Here is a 22,985-nt window from a genome sequence, read left to right on the forward strand (position 1 = left end):
TAATCTGAGCAATGTAGCTGAGGATAGTGATATGCAATGTAACAACCACTGTTGAGTTGTATTAATTTGTCTTGAGACCCTGTATCACTTTGAATGTTCTCGCTTTGATTTGTTTATGTTTCTGATACTGGTATGCTGCTACTGTTCTGGTTTTTTGTTTGTTTGTTTGTTTGTTTGTTTCTCATGTACTATTCTCTTTAAAATAAAAAAAATAAAAAATAAAATAAAATTACAGTAAGAGGTGCATTGTCATTAGTCCCCCTAAAAATATTCTTCCTTCAAACTTGCTTCTTTGAAGCAAAAGGACCTAAGGGAAGCATTTTCAGGGGGATTAGTGACAATGTACCTTTGAGTGTAACATAGCTTTTTAAAATTTATTTATTTTTAGTTATTTGTTGGTACTAGGAATTGAACTCAGGGCCTCGTGCTTAGCAGGCAGGCACTCTGCCGCTGGGCTATCTTTTCAGCAGCTAGTTTTAGTTATTTGAGACAGGATCTTGCAATGCATTTCAGTCTGGCCTTGAACTCTCTATGTAGCCCAGGCTGTCCTCAAACGCATGCCAATCTTCCTGCCTTAGCCTCCTTAATGCTGGGATTTTAGGCATGTGCCACCACACCCAGGTCATATCGTTTTTTAAAATGTAAACATTAGCTATATTTTTGTAGCATGTATATCAAGAGCTGGGCACATTTTAGGAATTCAGAAAAAGCTAGAAACTGCCCTTTTGCTCCAGTATTGTGATATAACAAGGATATTAAAATACCCTATTAAAATGCAGATGTCCTTCCTCTCTCTCTTTCTCAGTGCCCACCTAGACACACACAATTTCTTATGAGCTAATAATTTGACTAAGGTGCCCTTAAAATGGTCCTGAGCTTGCTGGAGGGGAGAAAGTGAACAGCAAAGAGAGAGTATGTGGACACAACCACAAAAGGAACAGCTACTGGACAGCCTTCGTGGGATGGAGCACTACAATTAGTAGACCACCACTGAGACTTTCAGGTGAACTAACCACTGGTTGAATGCAGTAAGGCTGTCCTCATCAGAATGCTGATTTTGCTTGTATAAAAAGGTTATTTTAAAAGTTCAAATTCTCCAGTGATTTCTAAAGTGTGATCTATGAATGGAAACATATAAAAATTTAAATTCCTCATATGCCTCATCCAAGTATCAGAGCACCTAAGGGTCGTATCCAAGAGCCCGGTCTGAGTGATTCCTAGCACAATGACACTTCCCCCTGATTTGGTGAGAATCACTTGCACTTTTCTTTCAGCAGCTTTTACTACATCCGAGCTAAATAGGCTAAGGGTAAAGGATGATGGTATACATATTAGAGGTTAAAAACAAGGCATTGTAGAAGCATAGAAGAGTGATTCTGCACAGAAAAAAGGCAGATTCCAAAAAAAATGCAAGTGCTGACAAGGAGGATGTCTCTGGCAAAAGCATGGACAGCAGGAAGGAATGCACATAGTCATACTTCTTAACACTTTTTCTTTCAACCTTTGCATCTTATAAACAGAATGGCCTCATCAACACAGATTTGATAAGCCCCTGTACAGTAATCCACCACTGTCTGTAGTTCTGCTTTCTGTATTTTTAATTAACCCAGTCATTTGCAGCCCTAAAAACATGAAATGGAAATTTCAGGAATAAAAAATTCACAAACTTTATATTGCATACACTTCTGAGTATCAGGGTGAAATCTCAAGCTGCCCTGTTCTGTCCCATTAGAGACATGAAAAATCTCTGTCCAACATAACCATGCTGCATATACAACCCACCCATTACTACGTACAGTAAAAGATTTTGAAATAGAGACTGAACCACATTCCTATAATTGCAATACAGTATATTGTGATAATTGTTCCATTATTATTCTTAATCTTTTATATGCCTAATATATAAACTTTATCTGTATATATGTACAGAAAAAAACTGTATGTAGATTTCAGTGTTATCTGCAGTACCAGGCATCTACTGGCCACCTTGGAACCCGTCCTCCTTAGGTACAGAAACATTACTGAAGATCTTTCCCGAGATTTTCTTTCAATTTTCTGTTTTAGAAAGAAAAAAGTTGGGATTTCTTTCTGCTTATTTCCCAATATAAAATCATGTTTTTTATTAGACTTTTTCACGTAGTATATGCATCCTCTGGAGACTCTGACCCACGGCTTGCTGCAGTCTTGCAAACTGCTGACAAGGCATAATTCAGGAACACTAGGTGTGCTGCAAGCAGTGTGTATTGGGTGTGCATCATTTGGGGGGCAAGAGATGAGTCCTTGCCAAGGCCAAAAGGGAAATACAGAAAAACACAAAGGGAGTAGAATGCACATGGCAGATGGAGAGACACACCTGTGGAAAACACCTCCGCAGTTGTGGGAATGTAAGGTGTCTAGGGACATGGATAAGGAAACTGCTCCCAGGAAAAATTACAGCTAATAAAATGGATCATTTGGAAATCCTACTCCATGGAAAGTTTACCTAAGGATTCTGTGTCAGTTATGAAAAAATTTCCCAGTAAATATTTAGTAAGTACGTGCTCTGTGCTACCAACCTATGAAGGAGCACGGCGCACTTCTGAAGCTAACGTCTGAGGCCTGTTTTTCTGGATGTTTTTAGTTTCACATCCATAGTGACACATCACTGTCTTACTGCTTCAGTCCTTTCTCCTATAAGCATTATTACCTGATATATACTAAATATATCAATTTATATAAAATACAAGATACAGAGGGTAGATCTGATCATGTCCAAAAAAGAAAAAATTCGCCTATACCAAACAAACAGATAAGGAAGAAGAGTAAAGAAAAAGGCCCCAACCAAACCTGGGATCAGATCCTAAATAAGACAGAGTAACTGTGAATATAAAGATAAATATTCAGTAAATGATAATCATTGATTATTTTTTGCTATTGTTACTACAGAAAACTTGGAAATATTAAAACTCAAAGTACTTATTGATCGGTTGGTTAATTCAGTATTTCTTAATCTCAGACACTTACTGATATTGGCGTTGACAATGTTTCGTTGTGAGGACTTCCCCTACGGGTTGGAGATGACCCCTACCCACTAGGTGCCAGTAGTAACCACCTCAGTTCTGGAAACAACAAAAAATGTCTCCAGACATTGTCAGATGTTCCTTAGGGTACTAAATTGTTCGTAAGTGAATATCACTGACTTGGTTGATTAATTGGTGCTGCTCAGTAAAAAAAGAGGATCCCAAGCTTCTAGCCATATTGACCATTCTGTTGAGTTGTTCAGTGGGTCCAATTGCATATTAATGAGAAGTAGTCTCAGTTTTGTTTATCCTACAATATATCATGTGGTAATTGCTCTCTTGTTCTCTTTTCATGAATAAAAAGCTCATCATGTTTTCCTCTTTTATTTCCACCAATGATACAGACATGGGTTTGTTTCTAAAACTGGAAACATACTGAGCTTCTGGAACAACAGCAATGTAAAGCGATGATTAAACCTGAAGATTTTCACAATAACTGGAAACAATTTAGATCAGAATGTTTGCCCTGAAAGATTATAAGGGATTGTAATCACCATTTTGAACAGAATGTTTAGGAGTTTTATTCTGAAAACATGTCTTTTCAGTTCATGCTAGAAAGAACGGTAGAAGGAATGGCCTCTTCATGATATGTACAGCAATTCTAGCTCTTTTCGGAATATGTTCTACAGACCCGCAGGTCTTGTACTTGAAAGTCCAATGATACATAAATGGGGAAAGCACTGCCATTCCTAATGGCTCCAAGCACTGGAGATGGCTCAACTCAGGACAAAAATTCACATTGCAGTATAAACTGAGCAGGGGAAAGAGGTAATTAAAATTCACATGTTAATTAGAAATAACTGGGGAAAACTGAGTCCTAAGCAGTGAAATTAATGGAAGTACAAGAGCCTGAAAGAAGGCAGAGCTATGCGAGAGCTACAATGGCTCGTTCATTCACTCACCTGTTAATTTTACCATTCATCAATTATTGACTGTATGGGAAGGAAGGTACTCTGCTAGGCGCTGATATTCTAGCATGGGTTCTGCCTTAGTAAAATATGTGTAAATAAGTCTATAGTTACAAGTTGGGCTTTATGTGATAACGAAAAGAAGAAGGGTGCAATGATAGGTAGACTAGTTATTATGAAGTAAGTAAGGTCTATACAAATTAAACAGAGGCCAGAAAAGCTACTGCAGAAAATGACCCATCTGGAATAAATAAGAAATGGATTAAGTGGAAGCAACCTTAAAGTGAGTTCCACAGTCTACATCTTTGTTCACAAAAGATGAGGTGTGTCTGGAAGTGTCCTCTGAGTCCTAGTAAAACAGGGGAAGACTTAGGATTCTCCGGGCCATCAGGGCAGTGGTTCCTACATTTGAGAGGCTTTGTCTAAAGGGCTTTAAAGCATGAGTGCTGGGCCTCACCCCAGAGCTTCCCACTCAGTAGTTCTGGGTGGGGCACAGAAATTTGCATTTCTAACAAGTTCCCACACTACACCCATGCTGCTTATTCACAGACCACACTTTAAAAACCACTGGTGTAAGATATGTGGGGACCATATTTCTCTGCACTCAGAATCCCAGCCTATGTGAGCAAACAGGCAAGAGATATTAGAAAAGCAAAATAATCAAAATCCAGTTTTCTGTCCTGGGCTGGCATGCATGGAATGTCTTCCACGCCAGGCAAGTCTGTATCTTATCTCATACCATCAGTATGTAGCACCCAGCAAGGCAAGTGTCATCACCCATTCTTTATACATGAGGAAAGGAGGCAGGTGAGGTGTGTGAATTGCCAGCGATTACGTGGATAACAAGGGCCAGAGTCAGGGTTCAAGCCTGTTTGTGCAGAACGCTTGCTTTTAACCACTGTCCTCAGCTCACCTGTCCAAGAGAGATAGATGCTCCTAACTCCAGACCTTCCTGCTGGTCCAGTGGTCTCTAAGGCCAGACCCCATTGTGGGGACTGATGCATGTAGACTACTTTTTACAAATTTCTATGCGTTATCTGGGACCTGAACTGACTGCTATGTAAGTCTGTTGGTATGGGGAAGAATGCAACCTATTAAACTCCCATACATGTAACTATGTTACACATGTAATGTACATTCTGTTTTTAAACCACTAGAGTTGGTTTCCTCTCAATGAAAGGCAGTTAAGTACTTTAAAAAACAGGCTCCACAATCAGATGGGCCTGGGGTCAACTCCCCCTTTGCCACTTAGTAGTTACTTGATAGTGACTAAACTGCTTACCTTTTCTAAACTTCAGATTTTTCCAGTTTTCATAGTAAGTAGTAGTTACAATAGTATCTACCTTAAAGGGTTGTGAGAAATTCATCAATCACATGAAAGGGGTTGGTATGACATTTAACACACAGCACATGTGCTATAAGTATGAGCCGTTGTTATTAAAATGTTAAACATTTTCTTACTACATATTACCAGTTCACAGGAGTTTAAATTGTTGCTGGGGCAGACTGTGCTTGACATGGTTTCTTTTTGTTTACGTTTCTTGAGCTTGGAATAGATGTAGGGAATATGAATGATGGGCCTATTGATCTGAGATCCTCACCCCTCCAACCCCACATATAGGGAAAATATCTCAAGACAGTTTAAAAGACAAAACAGAAAAAGTAGGCTGGGGTATGTATCTGAAGTAAGTTAGTAAAGAATGAATTGAAAATTAATTCATAGACTGATGTCAGCTTGGGAAGGGGATTGAGCCCAAGGGATCCAATGACCCTATGATGCCAAGTATTGGCCAAGCTCCTTATGAAGCCCAGTTTTCAGGCCAAATTTTAAGTGCAATATTCCTCAATGAAAAGACATGCAGATGACATTGTGGGAGCAGATGGAACAGCCACAGCACACCTCCGTGGAGAAATGATTGAGACAAAATATGATAGCCAGTTTCAGATATTTCAAGAGCTTTCAGAAAGGAAGAACAGATCTATTTTATATTTGCTCTATAACACCCTAGTGCAGTGTTTTATAAACAGCAGTTGGCAACCCATAATGGATCATGAAATCAAGTTAACATGATCAGCACTGTAAAAAAAATGAAAAGAAATAGAACATAGTAGAAAATACTCAATGCAGACCATTTAAGAAGCATAATTAATATGCAAAGAAACTTCTGTTACAGTTACAGCCATGTCTATAATTTGTATATGTAGGTCCAAATGTAAAATGTACCTTTTATTGGGTTATCATTTTAAAAAAGTTTGAAAGATCCCGAAGATAACTGGGTGAAAAAACCCAGAGAGTTGGGTTTCGCTACAAAGAGCTTTGTAAGACTGTCACTGTACGACATTCGGCAGGTTTTCTCAGGAAGGCCCCTCCCCTCCATGCACAGCACCTTCCGAGGGGTGCTCTAACAGCTGAGTGAGGGTACTTTAAGGACAGATAGCACTGGGGGTTGTTCACTCCCATGCCAACGCCAAGATGCTCTGATAGATCAGACATGAGTTTTACTAGCGGAAAGGAAGAAAATAATCAAAACCTTTGTTATGGTCTATGTCTGGACGTGCCCTCAAAGCTTTATGTGGTCTTGGGGGCAGGCTTTTCGAAGGCAGCTGAATCTGGAGATTAAGATTGGCTGCACTGTCTAGTGCTGAGATTGGCTGCACCCGCCCAAGGGAGGGCAACCTGCGTACAACATGAGGATAAGGGGTTCGCTCTCCCCTTTTTTGCTCTTGTTGCTTTTGCTGTCTCAGCCACCATGAACTGTTGCCCTCTGCCAGGCCACCTTGCCTTGGAGCCAGCAGATTACAGACTGAAGCCTCCACAAACTGTGAGATAAATAAACCTTTCCTTTCTTAATTTTGGGCATCAAGTATTTTGTCTCAGCAACGAAAGAAAAGTAAGCAAGAGTCTTAATACCTAGAGCCAGAAGCCATATAACCATCCGAGGAGAAAAGATTATTCTGTGCTTCTACACTATACAAAATGGAGCTCACATCAAATCTCTGAAGTCCTTTAGGATCTCTACTGTTGGAAGAGTTCATTTTGAGTATCAGTTTTTTCATTGAGATAATACGATAATGCTGGTAACCACGGCCACCAGCAGTCAAGATTCATTGTTGTAAGCACTTCAGTTGAGTCAGGTAGAGACTGAAAACCTGGTGGTATGGAACTGACAGGCCTCCTAATCAATCAAGCTAAGACCCAATGCTGAGAGCAGAGTGTCCCCACATGTTGTTCCCACACCTAGGACTGCCAGACAAAATACATGACACCAGCTAGTTTTAAATTTCAGGTAACAATTTTTGTGTATGTTAAGGCTTTTAGGTCTAAAATGTCCCCCAAAGACTCATGTGGAAAGTGACTGGATCCCGGGCACTGTGCTCTTCAGTGGAATCACCCACTGAGGAGTTCAGTAGCTGAACGCGCTGTGAGGAGACAGGGCCTGCTTGGATCACAGAGGGAATGACCAGGAAAGGTGCATTCTTTTACCCAGCTCCTCCTTCCTCTCTCCCTCCTTTTTTCTCAGGTTCCTGGTTGCCATGAGGCAAACATCTTTCCTCTGCCATGTCCTCTGCTGTACTGGGCCCTTTCTGCCTGGGAGCCAACCAACCACGGATTGAATCCAAAAAAAAAACAAAACAAACAAACAAAACCACCAAAAAACAAACAATAACAACAAAAACTGTGAGCCAAAATAAATCTCTTCCCCTTTAAATTGTGTCTGTCAGAGTCTGCCACAGTGAAGGGAAAGTGACCGATGCAGTGCGGTAGTATGTCCCTACTACCACAGGCAACATTTCTATACTAAAAACCAAATTTAAGTATGTGTCTTGTGCTTTTATTTGCTAAGTCTGGGAAATACTTACCTACCTACACTGGGTGATGTCTTTAACACTGTTTTAGAAGATCCCTCAGTTTCTCATTTGGTAAACAGTGTGAAATATCAGCTGTAAGAGGTTAACAGCAAGCAAGCAATAATGATGGCAAAAGGGGGAAAAAGAGTGAAATTCAAGCAAGCATGGTGCAAACCTTGATCTCACTCCCACAAAGCCAAAGGTAAGGGTCTTTTAAGAGTGGGATAGGTGAGACATCAAGATACCCACACAGCATTTGAGGAAGTTGATAATGAGGTTACAGTCCTACTTTGTGGAGTTTCCACGCTGATCCAGGTTTGTCTGAGGAAGAAAATGAGTTTCATTGATTCAAACTCCATTGGCTGCCACCAGCTATCCCAAGGCACACATGTGCTGTTCATCCCTGTACCTTTACTCTTGATAGTCACTGTGAAGAATGGGGCTTACCCAGGAAGCCTGCCTGAGCTCCCCTGGACCTCTACGATGAGTCAGGTTCCTTTGTATTAGGATCTCATGCCTCCTTGCACTCAGCAGAATAACAGAAATAAACACAGTCTCTCAGGGGCTGCTCACCATGCGCTAAGTATTTTACGTGTATGTATTAACTCAGCCCCTGCCAACAACCCTGTGAAGTAGGTAGAGTAGTGCATCACTTAACAGAGAAAATGCATTCTAAGAAACATGTCGCTAGGCAGTTTCCTCACATGGATCTCACAGAATGAACTTACTCAAACCTAGATAGTGTGACCTATGACACACCTGGGCTATATTCTCCTGGGCTATACATCTTACTGTACTGAATATTGTAGGGGAACTGTAACATAATGGTAAGAATTTGTGCATCTAAAAGTATCTAAAAAGAAATGTTTATACCAGCATTACTACATGACAGGAATTTTTCAGCTCCATTATAAGGGACTACCATCATATGTGTTCATTATACAGCATGGCAGTGTCTGCATCCCAATATCACAAGTGGGGAGATAGAAGCCCGTAAGGGTTAGGTAACCTGCCCAAGGCCACGTAGCCACTTAGTGTTCATTGGCTAAAACCAGAGTTCCACATGTACATTTTTCTGATAATGGGTCTTTCTCCCCCAGTTAGATTGTTGGTTTTTTGAGGAAAGGATTGTGTTTCATTCACCCGTATGTCCCTGGGCCTTTTGGCACTTGCTGTGTGTGACATGTTGTAGGCAGCACTGCACATGAGTCAGGCTGTGGTTTTGCAGTCAAACAGTCCTAGTTACATACTATGGTTCTACCAAGAATCTGCTGCTGAGAATCGGAGTTTGGGTTCCAGTGTCTTGCTCTGAAATAACGGATAGTAGTTAAGAGTCCCAGCAATAGAAAGGCTAGAGGTATAGCTCAGCGGTACAGCACTTGCTCAGATGTATAAGGCCCGGGTTCAATCCTCAGAACCACAAAAAATAAACGAACAAAAAAATCATAGCAGTAGAAAAGAACAGTGCTGAATTCAATGGAGAATTTAAGCCATGAGTTTACAAATTTGGCTTTTTTGTTTTTGTTTTTGTTTTTGTTTTTTTGTTGTTTTTTGTTTTTTTCCCGGTACCGGGAATCAAACTCACAACCTTGTGCTTGCCAGGCAGCTGCTGTGCTGCTGAGCTAAATCCCAGCCCCCATGACTTTACAAATTTGGATAAATTATTGGCATAAATATTTTAAGTTTTAGAGTTTTTATCCAGTAGATCAGAATACAGAGAAAATAAACCTCATAATATAGTAATTGAAAGAACTTTTATTTTAAGAATTACTTAAAGGAAAAGTTAGTCTTTGTAGTATTTACACAACACTGAAAGAGCTCCTAGAAGAGGGAAGAAATACAGCAGAGAAGGCTGGGAGTGGGGAATCGGGGTCACCATGTTCAGTCTGTGGGCTGAGCACTGCACAAGGCTGGGCTGAGGACTGGGTCTGGGGCCTAAAACCTGGCTTTCTCTCTACTCACTAAGCTGGGAACACTGTTTCATCTCTGGAAAGGATATTCCTTCCTAATCTACTCGGTACTTACTTGGTCTGGTGGTGGCTCTGGCTTTGCACTTCTGTGGCTGTTTTCCTTTTTTCTTTCCTCTTTCAGTACCACAAGATGAACAGAATAGGGGAAGAAAACAATGGACTTCAGGGAAAGAAGCCATACTTGAAAGTGATGAGGGAAAGCAAAGAAAAAGAGGAAAGCAGTAGAATGAGAAAAATATCAAATGCAGGTAATTTTGTTAAGCACTGTTCTGAGTGCTTTAGGTGGGCTAATTCATTTGGTCCCAATCGCATCCTGTAGGATGGAGGGGACCACTGGAGGTAGAGATAGCAGGTGGCCACACGAAGTTAGCTTACACAAGGGCCTGACAGGGGCATAAGACTGCCTGCCACAGTTCTTAGTCCATCACACAGGTTCACAAGCTGGAATCTGAGAGCTGTTGAGTCTGGAAGGAAAATACAGCTTGTAGAGTTCAAGGGAAATATGTTGTTTTAGAAGGAGAAAATTTAAGGTGTCTGGCTGGCCAACCACAACAGCAACAATAATGGTCATTTCTTTATGGTCAACAGCTAGTAAACAGCAAGCCTGTGGAGAAAGAAACCAGTTGACAAATGCCAGCAGCAAGCCACCAGCAAGTCTCCCCATACCACCATCACGATACTTTCCTCAGGGTTCACTCTAAACCTGGTTCTACTCCCACAGTTACTTTCTGTTACCTTAAGAACCTCAAGTTTTCTTACAATATTTATTGTTATACTTGACCCGAAAGCAACTACGATGTCTACTCTTTTCTTTTATATAAAAAAAAAAGGGTGGAGAATAATATTGCTACCAGCTGTGGTCAATAATCCTGCCACAACTAGATGCGAAGGTACAGAGATCACAGGGAGAAGATAATTAAGCATATATATAAAATAACCACATGTATGTGCTGTTCAATGAATGTTCCTTTCCAGTATTCCTGTAAGGAACGTATTTTAGCTGGCAGCAGACAGCAAGAGCAAGCAAAGCCATCCCTGAACATCTGTTTCCCCCGTCTTGCCAAGGAACATTCTTTTTTTATCCCCTTTTACAGTTTGACCTATTCCACTTTCTGGCAGAGGGCCCTAGGAAGGCAAGCACTGCCTCTTCTGGCTGTATTCCAACTTAAGACAGAGAAGGAAAGGAGGGAGCAGAAGAAGAAAAGGGTAAGAGAATGACTTTAAAACAGAGCAGAGAGATATGGTTGGGGGCAGAGAGCAAGACGAGTCATGAAACGGGAAGTGCAGAGGGCAGTGAGAGAAAGAAACCAAACAAGTGACACCAAATCAAGTTACTGAACCCACCATGGGAGAAACTAATTCAAGGGTTTTGAGACAAATACGCCAAACAGGACATATTCCAGAGTGATCACCTGGTAAGAATGTGATCAAGAAACCATACTCACAGTACCCTTGAAAAGATCAAGCTCCTTATCCACACACCCCTCACCATTTCTGGAGAATAGCGCTTATGTTCAATATTCAGGAATTTGAACATTTTCTTCTTACTTCCCAGTATCTCTCATCTATTTCAGTCCTTATTTGCCCCTTTCAGTTTCTCATACAGGAGAAACAGTGTGATATTTAAACATGGGTTCTATTTACTTCACTTAGCAGTATGGTCTCAAACAAGGCAGGGGGAGAGGGAAGGGAGGGAAGGGAAAAGAATAGAAGGAAACAGTGGAAACAAAGTTCTTGTACGTAAGGAGGAGAAGAGCTGAAGGGAGGGGACGAGTGGGGAAAGGGAAGAGTCAAGGTGTATCATACACAGGTACAAATTCCCTATGGCAAATGCGATCATTATGTATAACAAAAGTGTACCAATAAAATTAATTTTTAAAACAATTCAGGAATGGCTAGCCACACGTCTGTTTATTTCTAGTAGAAATACCTATTAGGCAAGGAACATGCCCTTCCCATTTCTCTGTCTGTCTGTCTGTCTCTCTCTGTCTGTCTTCCCATAATTCGAAATTCCTTCCTTCCTCTCTTTTGTTTATTACCAACATAGATAACCATCTGTTTGCTAGACTTTAGCCTTATTTCTAGTTATTTCCGTGTTCCTACTCCATTCTCTCTCCCAATTAGGGTACCCCAAAGTAAAACTTCACCTCCTGAGCAAGACATAGTGTCACAGTGTCACTCTGCCCACACATTTTAGGGGAGTGGTAATTCACTTTACACCCTCTGAGGCTACGTCTGAGCCCGCCTGCCCTTCTCCGTGCTTCCACACTGTGCCAGGCTCCTGCCACCTATGCCACAGTGTTACAAAGATGAGGCTTCCTTCAGAAGTGCATCAGCACCACCAGGAACTTGGGAGCATCCATGCTCCAAGGACTCTGTGCTGAATTTAGAGGAGAGAGAGCAGGAATTAAATGAAGGATGTTCCGAGAAGCTTTGGTAGTTGTTGCTTTAGACCCTGCTGTGGAAAATCCCTCTGGAGCATATTGACAATTATTCAGTAGTCTAAAGGAAATACAATATATACAGCCTGGAAAAATTCCATTCATTCATTTATTTAACAAACATTCCAGAACACCCATGTACTGCCAGGCTCTCTGCTAGAAAAGTCATCCGTCTCCTTGGGGGACTATTCCAGGACCACCTCCCAGGATACCAAAATTCACAGATGTTCAAGCCCCTTCTATAAAATGGTACCGTAGTTGCATATAATTTATGTACATCTCCCATAAACTTTAAATAATCTCTAGTTTACTTAAAGTACCTAATACAATGTAGATATTATATTACTAGTTATTATACTATATTGTTTATGGAATAATGAAAAAATCTATACACGTTCGGTTCAGACATAATTTTGTAGTTAAAAAATATTTTCCATCTACATTTGGTTGAATTTGTGGATGCACAACACATGGTACAGAGGGCCAAATGTCCTCTTACATATTATTGCATTTAATCCACAACAAAATCTCCATGGAGGAAGGCAACTTGTGTATTCTCCTCTCCAGGAGACACAGATTGTCTCTAGAGCCCAGATAATATGTTGAGTACGCCTCTAATTAGCCGTGTGACATTAGGTACAATTTAACTTCTTCGAGTTCCTGTTTTCTCCTCCATAAAATAAAAATAACTACATGTGTTTCACGGACTTGTTCTGAGGATGAAATGGGCCCAAAAGATCAATCATGGGACAGAATGAGTTGTCCAGATTCAAGGAACTGTAGCAATGCTCCACTCTTCTGCGGTTGTTTGGTTCAGCCCAGGAGGCTGGACCACACCCTTGTGGTTGGGTGAGGTTTCCTGTGAAAGGAATCCAATTTTCCACTGTCAATCATCCTAAGAAAAAGTTAAACCGGGATGAAAACTCTCCCTCCCCCAGTAGCTCTGTCTGGGCCCCAGGAGAAGGATGGCAGGACAAATAGTTTTCCAAGGCGTGGAGAGATCTGGGGTGGAGCTACAGTACAGCTACACCACTACCTCTGGTGGTTTGAAGGCTACCTTGAGCTAGTTAGGTCCTCAAGGAGAGTCTCCCATTCTAGGGTGAGTCTAACCTCATGTTGCAGTGAGAAGGACCTGGACCTATTCTGAGGCTGCAAGAAGATCAGGAGAGTACTGTCCTCATCCCTGAGGGAGCGGGGTGTAGGTCACGGAGAAGCCAGCCAGAGACTCAGCAATCCAGGCCAAGCCTATAGCTTTGGCTGTGAGCAAGGGAACAGCAGCAATGACCAGCTTTGTGTGGCTGCAACTTTCTGTAAAAGAGTGAATGTGGAGCATTTATCATGGTGTTCTCCAGTCTCAGTAAGGAACATAAGAATTCCTGCTCCCTGGCAAGAGGCTGGAAGAGCCTTATTTGTGTCTGCAAATAAGCAATTCCTGAGGATTCTTTGGCATAAAATTGGAGTGTAGCCTTAAAGAAAACATTGGTTTTTGTTTTGTTTTGTTCTGGTTTTTTGTTGGTGGCTTGTTTTTTTGTTGTTTTGTTTTTTGAGACAGGGTCTTGCTCTGCAGTTCAAGCTGGCCTTGAACTCACTATATAGCTCAGGCTGGTCTCAAACTCACAGCAATTCTTCTGCTTCACCCCCCGCCCCCCAGTGCTGAGATTACAGGTGTGTGCCACCATGCCTGGCCCCAAGCATTAATTTCTTAATAATATGGGCAGGTGAATCTTTGGAAATTCTCATACTTGGGTAAGATGAGGTATATCTTAAGTTGGTAAACAGTGTACATGTGGAAAGTTCTCGGCACAGAGAAGATGTATGGTAAGCACGGCTCTTTCTCCTCACTCATTTCCATATAGGTGGGAGGGAGGAAAACACAGATACAGGACGCATCCAACTAGAAACAGGTTTGTTCACAACTTTTGAGTCTTGGCACATTCACCTGATGCAGGGTGGGAAGAGGCGGTGAGTAGCAGTGTTATTTAGTACAAATGCCAAAAGTGAAGGCTTCAGAAAGTTGATACAAGTTGATAACCTCAGAGGCAGGGGATATACCCTGATATCTCTGATAATGTCTCTTCTTAGCATCCCATATTCTGCTAATGTCTCTTTTAGCCAAATCCAACTGAAAGCCAGGGAATGGATGACAAAAGATAAGTTTTCCAGGGCCCAGAGCAGAATGGGTCTGGAAATATATCAGAAAATCTCTGGTACATGATGTTTCAGATTAGAAAATGGAAATACAGATTAAGTAACTTGAATATGGTCAAAAAGCAGATCTGTAGAACTAAGATGCAAACCCATATAATATGTCCGTGGATATATATTCTGAACCACTACGACATGCTTTTCATAAGTTTTTACGATAACTAGTCACCTTTTACCCAGCCATTTTTCTAGTAACAGACTCTTTCCTACTCCCATCCAATCTCCAGCTCCTTGGAATTAGATATGGCCACCTGATCAAAGTTCAGGCCAACAAAATGTCAGTGAAATGGTGCGGGCAGCTCTGAAGTTGTGTTCTTAATTTTTTTCTCCTGCCTGCAGACTGGAATGTAAATGTGATAGTGGGACTTGAACAGCTTTTTTTTTGCTTTTGGAGACAAAGCCTCGCTACATGTTACAAGCTGGACTTACATTCACTGTGCAGCCCAGGCTGGCCTCAGACTTGCTGCCAATATCTTGCCACAGCCTCCCAGGTGCGAGGATTACAGGTATGCAGCTCTGCATCCCGCAAGCACTGCTTCAGAACTTCGCATGGTAACTACATTTCATGATACAAAGCATTATGAAGCCACAATAAGTCATGAGTGCTTCTTCTCTAAGAGAAACAGAATTTGTATTTTGCTCAAGTCATTGCCATTTTGGTCTTTATTGCAGCAATCCAATGTGTATCCTAAACAATATGAAAGTCAAGCACCTACATGGTAAAAAGAGCCTCAATCATGATGTTTTGAGCAATAAGAGAAACATGACTGATAGAGACTGATAGCAATCACCAAGGTTCTCCTCTTTTTCCTGGCACACAACTGGACTGTATTTCACAGCTCTTTCTAACTGTTGCAGCTATGTGATCAATTCTCACTTTTGGAATATAAGTGGAAGGAAGTATCTTATCTCCTAGTTGAGGCAATCAAGGGTGAACATACATTTTCCTGGCTGACTGGATTTACTTTTCTGCTAAATGGATACAAAACACCCAGTGAAAGAATCTGAGCCCACAGAAAAGGGTGAAGCTGGGCACACAAGAAGCCGGAGGTTCTTGACGACCACGTGGAGCACAGCCCTTTAACAGTTCAACACTAGACTACCACAGAAGCAAGAAACACAGCCGAGAAAAGAGAAGAGAAGAGAAAAAAGAAAGAAAAGAAACACACATGGCCTTTATTGTGTTAAGCCACTGATATTTGGATGCAGTCCATCCTGAAAAAGACATAAACACTATTATCCAGAGATGCAATCTTACCTCTTATTTTAGGTAATAGGGGGCAGAGATTAGCAAACATTTAAATTATTATTAACTTAAAGAAGTTATGCAAATGTTACCATATTGTTCTGATAAGGATCATAGATTCTCCCTAAATGAGGAAGGCAAGAATAGGACAAGAAAGCCCTTTCTCATGATATATTGGCCCTGACGGAGTTAACCCTGCCGGCTCCCAAGAATATTGTCTCATGAGACACTCTTCTCCTGGCCCTAAGAGGGCAGTTCACAGGGTCTTAGCAAGAACAGAGGCACTCAGGCATGCCAGAGGGTCAAGCAACCCCAAAGGACAACAAACCAGGGAAGGTTAAGGAGAGAGGTACCAGTCTGCTTACAGATGAGGTGAGCAGTTTTTCTCTTATTCTTGTGAATGTCCAAATTTTCTAAAATAAGAGAAAATTACCTTACACTAAAAAAGCTGAAGTCTTAAAACAAATAAGAAAGATAGAAAATAAACTGAATAAACCAAAGGAATCAAGAAAGCAGATAGATATAGGTCATGCATCAGATGATCCTACCCTGGCACTATTACAACCTACAACATTGTAGGGCCAATCTTAGGGACATCTAACTATATGAAGATAAATCATGTCAGGGGTGCCTCATTCACTCTTTCAGTAATCATTTAATGAATATTTGCATGTGCTACAAGTTGGCTGCAATCTAGGGTCAAGAACCCAAGAACCTTTGGTTACACATTGGCATCACTTGAGATGTGATTGTTAATACTGATTCCTATGTCCAGACCCCAGGGATTCTAATGGAACAGCTCAAGACTGGCTCTTGGTCAGGACTGTTAAAGACATCTCCTGATTTTAATGTTTAGTCAACACTGAGAACCACAAGGAGGACGTGACATATGGGCCCAGTGTTGAAGGATGGGAGGGAGCAAGCCAGGTGAGAAGAGAGGAGGGGGAGAGGGACGTGGGCAGAGACAACAAGGTTAAATTTAGGGGACTGCCTCAATATAACTAGAAGGTTATAGAGGATGGGGGTGGTGTAGGTCATGTAGGTCCTACTGCACTAAATCAAATATCTGCTCTCCAGGTAGAGAGTAGTCAATAAAGTTTATTAAACAGGCATGGTCACATCTGGATTCATTCCATCTCTCCAAGCATTCCAATTGCCCAGAGAACCATCCTTCCACCTCTAAACAGGACTGCAGAAAGGCTATAGAAAGGTATGGACTCTGTATCCTTAGAAAATGGTTCCACCTTAGAAAAGAAGGTGTTGTTGAATGATTCTCCATCACACCAGCCTTACAACATTCATTTAGAGACACACTCCTTTTTCCTACTGCCTCTATAAAATCCTCCTGTTTTGGTGGTTTAATTTCATTGTATGATCTTCCTGTAACTCCGAGATTCACTCCCTCAAGGAGCTTTTCATAATTGATTAGGAGAATGACATAAAAATTTAGAGGTGAAATACACTTCCAGTCATTAGGCAAGAAAGTAGTAAGATTGTCACCAAAGGCCTTCCATGGAATATCATTCCACATGCTGCTCCAGGAAGTCACTAAATAATTCAACTGACTTTATCACCATCCTCAACTACCTGTTTTCTGGAGACTGGGTAAGTTTCAGAAAAGCTTTCTGAAATAAAAGTAGTTTGGTTACTAAGTGGGACATGTGATAAAAACAATAAAACCCTTAAAGTATGGGGGGAAGTGTCTTTTAAATGAATAATAACAATAAAACAAATGCACTTCCTGAATTCCAACCACATGAAGTACATGGTACGAGGATACATAAGCAACTCATCACATCCACACAAGGTCCCAACTGGGTGAACAAAATAACTGACATGCAGAGCAGTTGAGTCACATGCCCAAGATTGCAAGTTCAGGGATAGGATGCAAAGTAAGTTTTTAGGACTGCTACGATGTGAAACAATAACAAATATATATTACATCTTTATTCCAAATTGCAGACACAGAACTCCCAAAACTCTTATCACTTTCTGAGTGGTAAGGATGATTAGAACATCTTTTGCTGTAATATTTGGTTTTTGTGCCTGGGTCTTAACACAGAGCTCCTAAAATCTTTGTAAAGTTTTGGGAGCAGAGATGGGAGTGTTTTGTTTTTTTAAATTCATAGTAAGCCCCTTTCAACCACACATGCATAAGTTTATGCTAATAAGATGAAAGGTAGCTGAAAGTCTCTGTATAGCTTCAAGATGAGGGCTTGTTGCCAGCAGAACAAACCTTGTATATAAAGGTTGTAATTTTCAGTTAGATACAACTGTTTCCAAACCTGACCTCTAAGGAGATGAAAGGGCTTGAGTCTGAATTAATCACCAGTGGCCAATGTTCAATTGATCATGTCTGCATACGGAACCTAAATGGAGATGTTTAGAGTTTCTGAGTTGTTCATTATATCCACAGGAGTAGCATGCTCTGCTTCTGTAAGGACAGAAACTCCTGTGGTTGGGGCCCTTTGAGACCTTGCTCTGTGTATATACTCATCTAGCTATGCATTTGTATCTTTTGTGATACCTTTATCATAACCTGGCAAATTAAGTAAGACGTTTCCCTGAGTTCTGTGAGCCATTACTACAAACACTTAAACTTGAAGAAAAAGTTGCCGGGGACTCTGAAGTATAACCAAGTTGAACAGAAGTGTGGAGAAGGTAGAGAATTACTACTTGCACTTGGCATCTTGAGAGGGGGCCCGCTTTGTACGACTGAGCCCCTAACTTGTGCAGTCTGCATTAACTCTGGGTAATGTCAGCTTAATTACATTGTAGGATACCCAACTGATGTTGGCATATAGTTGGACAATTGCTTAGTATGCATAACCCACTCACTGGCTAGCAGCAGGGTTGTGAAAAGAGAAAGTTTTCCTTTAGCTTCCTTCTCCTCTTACCTCTAAGCCAGGGCTGAGCCTATGTACATCTGTGCCCCTAAAAGAACGGCTGCTTACCAACTGTGGGAAGAGGTATTTTTCCTGCTGTATGTCTAAGAAAAGAACCAAAAACTATCAGGCCTCTTTCTAAGGGTGAAATGCAAACTTCCTCTCTGACATGAATCCCATGGAAACAACACAGTCTCATCCAGAGGACTGCTCCATCAGAGAATAACCCTTCAGCGACAACATGTACTGCACGGCAATGAACATAAACGAGACCCTGATGACAAGGGGCCTCCTTTGGTTTAGGGTCCACATAGCAATTTAGGAGGTTAGAACAGGAAGATACCTGTTATGGTTTGTGTCTAGATGTCCCCCCAAAGCTTCATGAACTTTTAGACAGGGCCTTTTCAGAGGTAGCTGAATGTACAGTTTGTGATTAACTCGTGGTTCAGTGCTGAGATTTAGGGTGCTGAGATGAAGGGTGGGTGATTGCTGGTTCAGTCCACTGAAGGGGTTGGTATCACACTAATCCCAGTAGACTGGACAAGACAAAAGGGGCAGAAAGAGGTTCGTTTCCCCCTCTTGGCTCTCGCTGCTTTTTCTAGCTTCTGCCACCATGCAGCGCTGCCCCTCTGCCATGTGCCAGCTGCCTTGCAGCCGGCTTACTATGGACTGAAATCTCTGCAAACTGGAGCTAAATAAATCTTTCTTTGGGCGTTGGGTATTTCGTCCTAGCAATGAGAAAAGTAAGACATAAGAAGTCATATATAAGAAGTCATCTAGTATGGCCAGAACTAATAAATCTCTTGTTCACAGCTAGCAGTCCAGTCTATGACACACTCTCATCTCCTCCTGAGAAATTGGGTTTTTTCCCCTCTCTAATCTAAAAAGAAAAAAATGTCACTTTCTTAATGTTTATTGCTGATTTTAAGAGCTCTCCCTACTTATCAGTGCCTCAGTTTGGTGGAAGAGGCAGCCCAGTCTGTCAGTCCCAGAGAGAAATATGGAGATGCCAGAGGGTCAGACACCTGAGGTTCGGTGGTATGTTAGTCACTGAATTAAAACCAGGCTATCAACAGTTAGGCAGTCCAGTTTCTCAGAACAAGCAGTGCCCATCTTGCCTTGCTTATGTGTATCTATAACTTAACAGGAGCAAAGAACTTGTGTCATACCACACCACATCAATGCTCATATCATTACACTTGCATGAAGCAGATCACTCAGGACCTTAATTCTAATGTATCACTTCATGCAAAGCCATGGTTTATATGTTATTTTTATTTTGTAAAAGGATTCACCACTGCATGCCTTTAAAGATAGCTTTGCTCATGCATTTAATCTAGGATTCCATTTACAGAGATATGATTGCCTCACAACTGTAGAACTGCATTTTCTGAATAAACAAGATAGGCTTCCTCGCCTCAGAATGCCATTCTTGATTCACATCTATTTTGATTCACAACTAGAAATGGATAAAAGTCATTGCTGAGGTTGAATTTTGCTTCGGTTTGTGTAGACTTGATAAGAGCATATATCCTAGGACAAGAGACTGACCACAATGTGCCTAACCCTGAGATTATTACTATGGATAAGTATTTTAAAACTACTTTCTGCAGAAAATTTCTGTTCTTCTTTGCTGTCAACTTGCACCATTAGAAAAAAAAAAAATCTTTTTATTTCATGGTAGGAAGGCACGGTTTCTATGCTGGTGATTTAGAGAACAGCCAGGACAGACATGATAGACTAGCTAACAGCTAAATAAACTAACCTGATAGCAGAAAAAAAGGAGAAATGAAAACCCAAACGAAATACTGGGCTTCCAGGTGAGACCGGGTGTCAGGAATGCTTAGTATGATCCTGATCATGCAAATCTGTCTCTCCACATAGGGAGGTCTGTTTCTGACAAGTGTCGCCATTCATCTTGCACAAATCTCTTACAGCCCCTGGCACAGGGGGATGGAATGTCCTACTCCAAACACCTACAGATTAAATGGGAGAACCCCCCTCAAAATGGAATGATTACACCGCCTTTTTGGGCAGTCGACTTCATTAGATTCGGGTGAAGGATACACGCTGTCCTCCACAAGGTGCTCAGCAAGACAGAACTGGCCACCATCGCCCTTGCAGGCCGGGTGGGTTCAGCTCGCTCACAGAAGGGCCAGGTGTGGAAGTTTGCTGTGATGCATTCCTTCTGAAAGCACCACTGAGCTGGGGTCACACACACACACACACACACACACACACACACACACACACACACACACACACACACACACACACACACGGTACTTGGAACGCTTCCCGCCCCAGGAAGAGGCCAGTCTGAATACGGAGCCTATCTGCAGCCGCACGATATATGGCCCTCCTGACCCTTCCCATCCACTCAATGGATTTCTTCTCGGCAGCCCAAAACTCGCGCTTCTAGGCTGGAATTCCAAACCACCACCGCCACCGTCCCCAAAAAGGAAAAAGGAAAAAAGGTCAGACCTACCGGATTCCCCCGGGTTGTAAGGCGCACAGGAGGCATCCACGTCCTCACTGCCTGGGAAAGACAAAAGGCAGAAAACAAAAACTGAATCACAATTTAGGGAGGCTTGATCAAGCGTCACTTAAAGCGCAAGTCCCTCGGAAAAGAGCGGGATGCCTTCTCCCAGTGATGAGTCTGTGCTCCCGGGCCTGCTTCGTCCTCGGAGCCCGGCCCCACCGACGGTGCCAGACGGCGCGGAAACTCGAGCGCAGGTCGGCCGGGGCCAAGCGCGCTCCGGGCGGAGGCAGCCCCGCGCCAACTTTCCGCGGAGGCGGCCCGCGGCATGGTCAGCCCTCAGCCCGCGGGGGCATCGCGCGGACAGCCAGCGCGAGCAGCCCCAAAGTTTCCCGCGATCGGGAAGCTCTGGGGCGCTGGGCGCAGGGCTCCCCGCGCTCACCCCGCCGCCAGCCCTGCGCGCTTCCCGGCCCGTTGCTACGCGACCGAGGTCGGCACGCTCCGCAGCTGCGCGCGGCCCTGTCTCGCGGCCACAGGGGGTGTCCTCCCCAACCCCAACCCCTTTGCCCATGTCCTAAAAATCAGAGCACAGCCAGCTCTAAAAGTATTCCCTACTCTTCAGTATTGCATCTGATTATTCTGGGGCTCCTCAGGAGGAAACAGGATTTTCAGAGCCTGAATTTATTTCGCAGCCTGGGAGGAGGAATTTCATGTCTTCTTTCCTATCCCTCTGTTTGAACCTTATTTCAATCTCCAGTCTCACACTGTTTCCTCCTGCTAAGAATCCACTTGTTTCAAGCAGGAGAAATAATACGATCTCCATCTCACAGGTAGGGGGACTGAACCTGGAAATCTACTTTACGGAAGACAGCTCAGTACTGCGATGCGGTGAGGTTAGCAGTGATTCTGTATGAGTGGGCTGTTTTCATAACAGAATAGAGAAACGGAAGCTCCGATCGAAGTGGGAATCTCCCTCTCCGGGGCAGTGTCCTGAATAACTTGGGCAAATATATATATATATTTTCCCCCACTAGGACGATCCGTGACTGCTTTCTCTGGGAGGATCCTGGGCTTTTTGGAAAAGCTCCAATGACAGCCCCATAGCTGATGACCCGTGGGAGAGACCAAGGGGAAGGAAGGGGCAAGCCTGGTTGTGTCTTCTCCGTCCTTGAAGGACTGACAGTTGGAGGGTCACCAGCCTGGGCAGTCTCCCGGGGCCTCCTATTGTCTCAAGATGATTAGAGCACCAGCTGCAGCAGCCTAAAGGCTCCAGGTTAGTGCCAGTGTGTTCTCATCCTGTGGAAACATAGCTGTCTGTGTTTTTCCACTGTGGGCTTTTACTTTACAAATTATCATGCAGGATAGAGATAAGCACTTAGCATTGCTCTTGGAGCCGGAGGAATCAGGGGTAGGGCTGTCCTTCCTCCCCCACCGAGGTAGCCGGTCTTGAGCTGTGCAGGCTGTCTCTCCTTCCTTTTCTGTTGTTCTGCTCCTCATACTTAGAGCTCCCAAAGAGAAGATTAAATACGCTTGAGAGAATTTGCATACAGCACTCCATCCCTTTCCACCGCCCAGAACCCTTCCACTTGCCCTCTGGAATTCATGGCTCCTTTCCCCTGTATCTTCTTCTCTGGCCTCTTTTAATTCCTTGCCGTGTCTGAAACCCAACAATCCTTGAAAATGGCAGACCATATTGTTACTTGTTATTTTCATGCGCTTCAGCCATCTACAGACCCTTAGGCTATTCTTTTTCCCTCTTTGAAGATACTGTCGTCTGGCTCGTGTCCCTTTCCCCAATTCTATTCTTGTGGTAATATTTGGCTCTTCATATGTGCAGAATGGATTCTCTCACTCTCACTTCTCAGCTCTGCCATCCTCTCCACCTGGGGCCCACTCCGCCAGCCCGGCCTCCCGCTCTCATAGTTCACTCTCACTTCTCAGCT

General features: G+C 42.6%; 1 protein-coding gene across 2 annotated transcripts in view; it reads right to left on the reverse strand.

Moving 5' to 3' along the window:
- The window catches only part of Amotl1 (angiomotin like 1), a 162,352-nt gene that overhangs the window by 98,675 nt on the left and 40,692 nt on the right, over positions 1 to 22,985 (reverse strand). For both annotated transcript variants that reach the window (XM_013510098.1, XM_005414891.2), the window contains one exon: positions 21,052 to 21,102. In XM_013510098.1, coding sequence (XP_013365552.1) covers positions 21,052 to 21,102 — 51 coding nt within the window. The remainder of the gene's footprint in view (positions 1 to 21,051; positions 21,103 to 22,985) is intronic.

Source organism: Chinchilla lanigera, unplaced genomic scaffold (genome assembly GCF_000276665.1).
Source record: "Chinchilla lanigera isolate Chin_1 unplaced genomic scaffold, ChiLan1.0 scaffold00204, whole genome shotgun sequence".
NCBI lineage: Eukaryota > Metazoa > Chordata > Mammalia > Rodentia > Chinchillidae > Chinchilla > Chinchilla lanigera.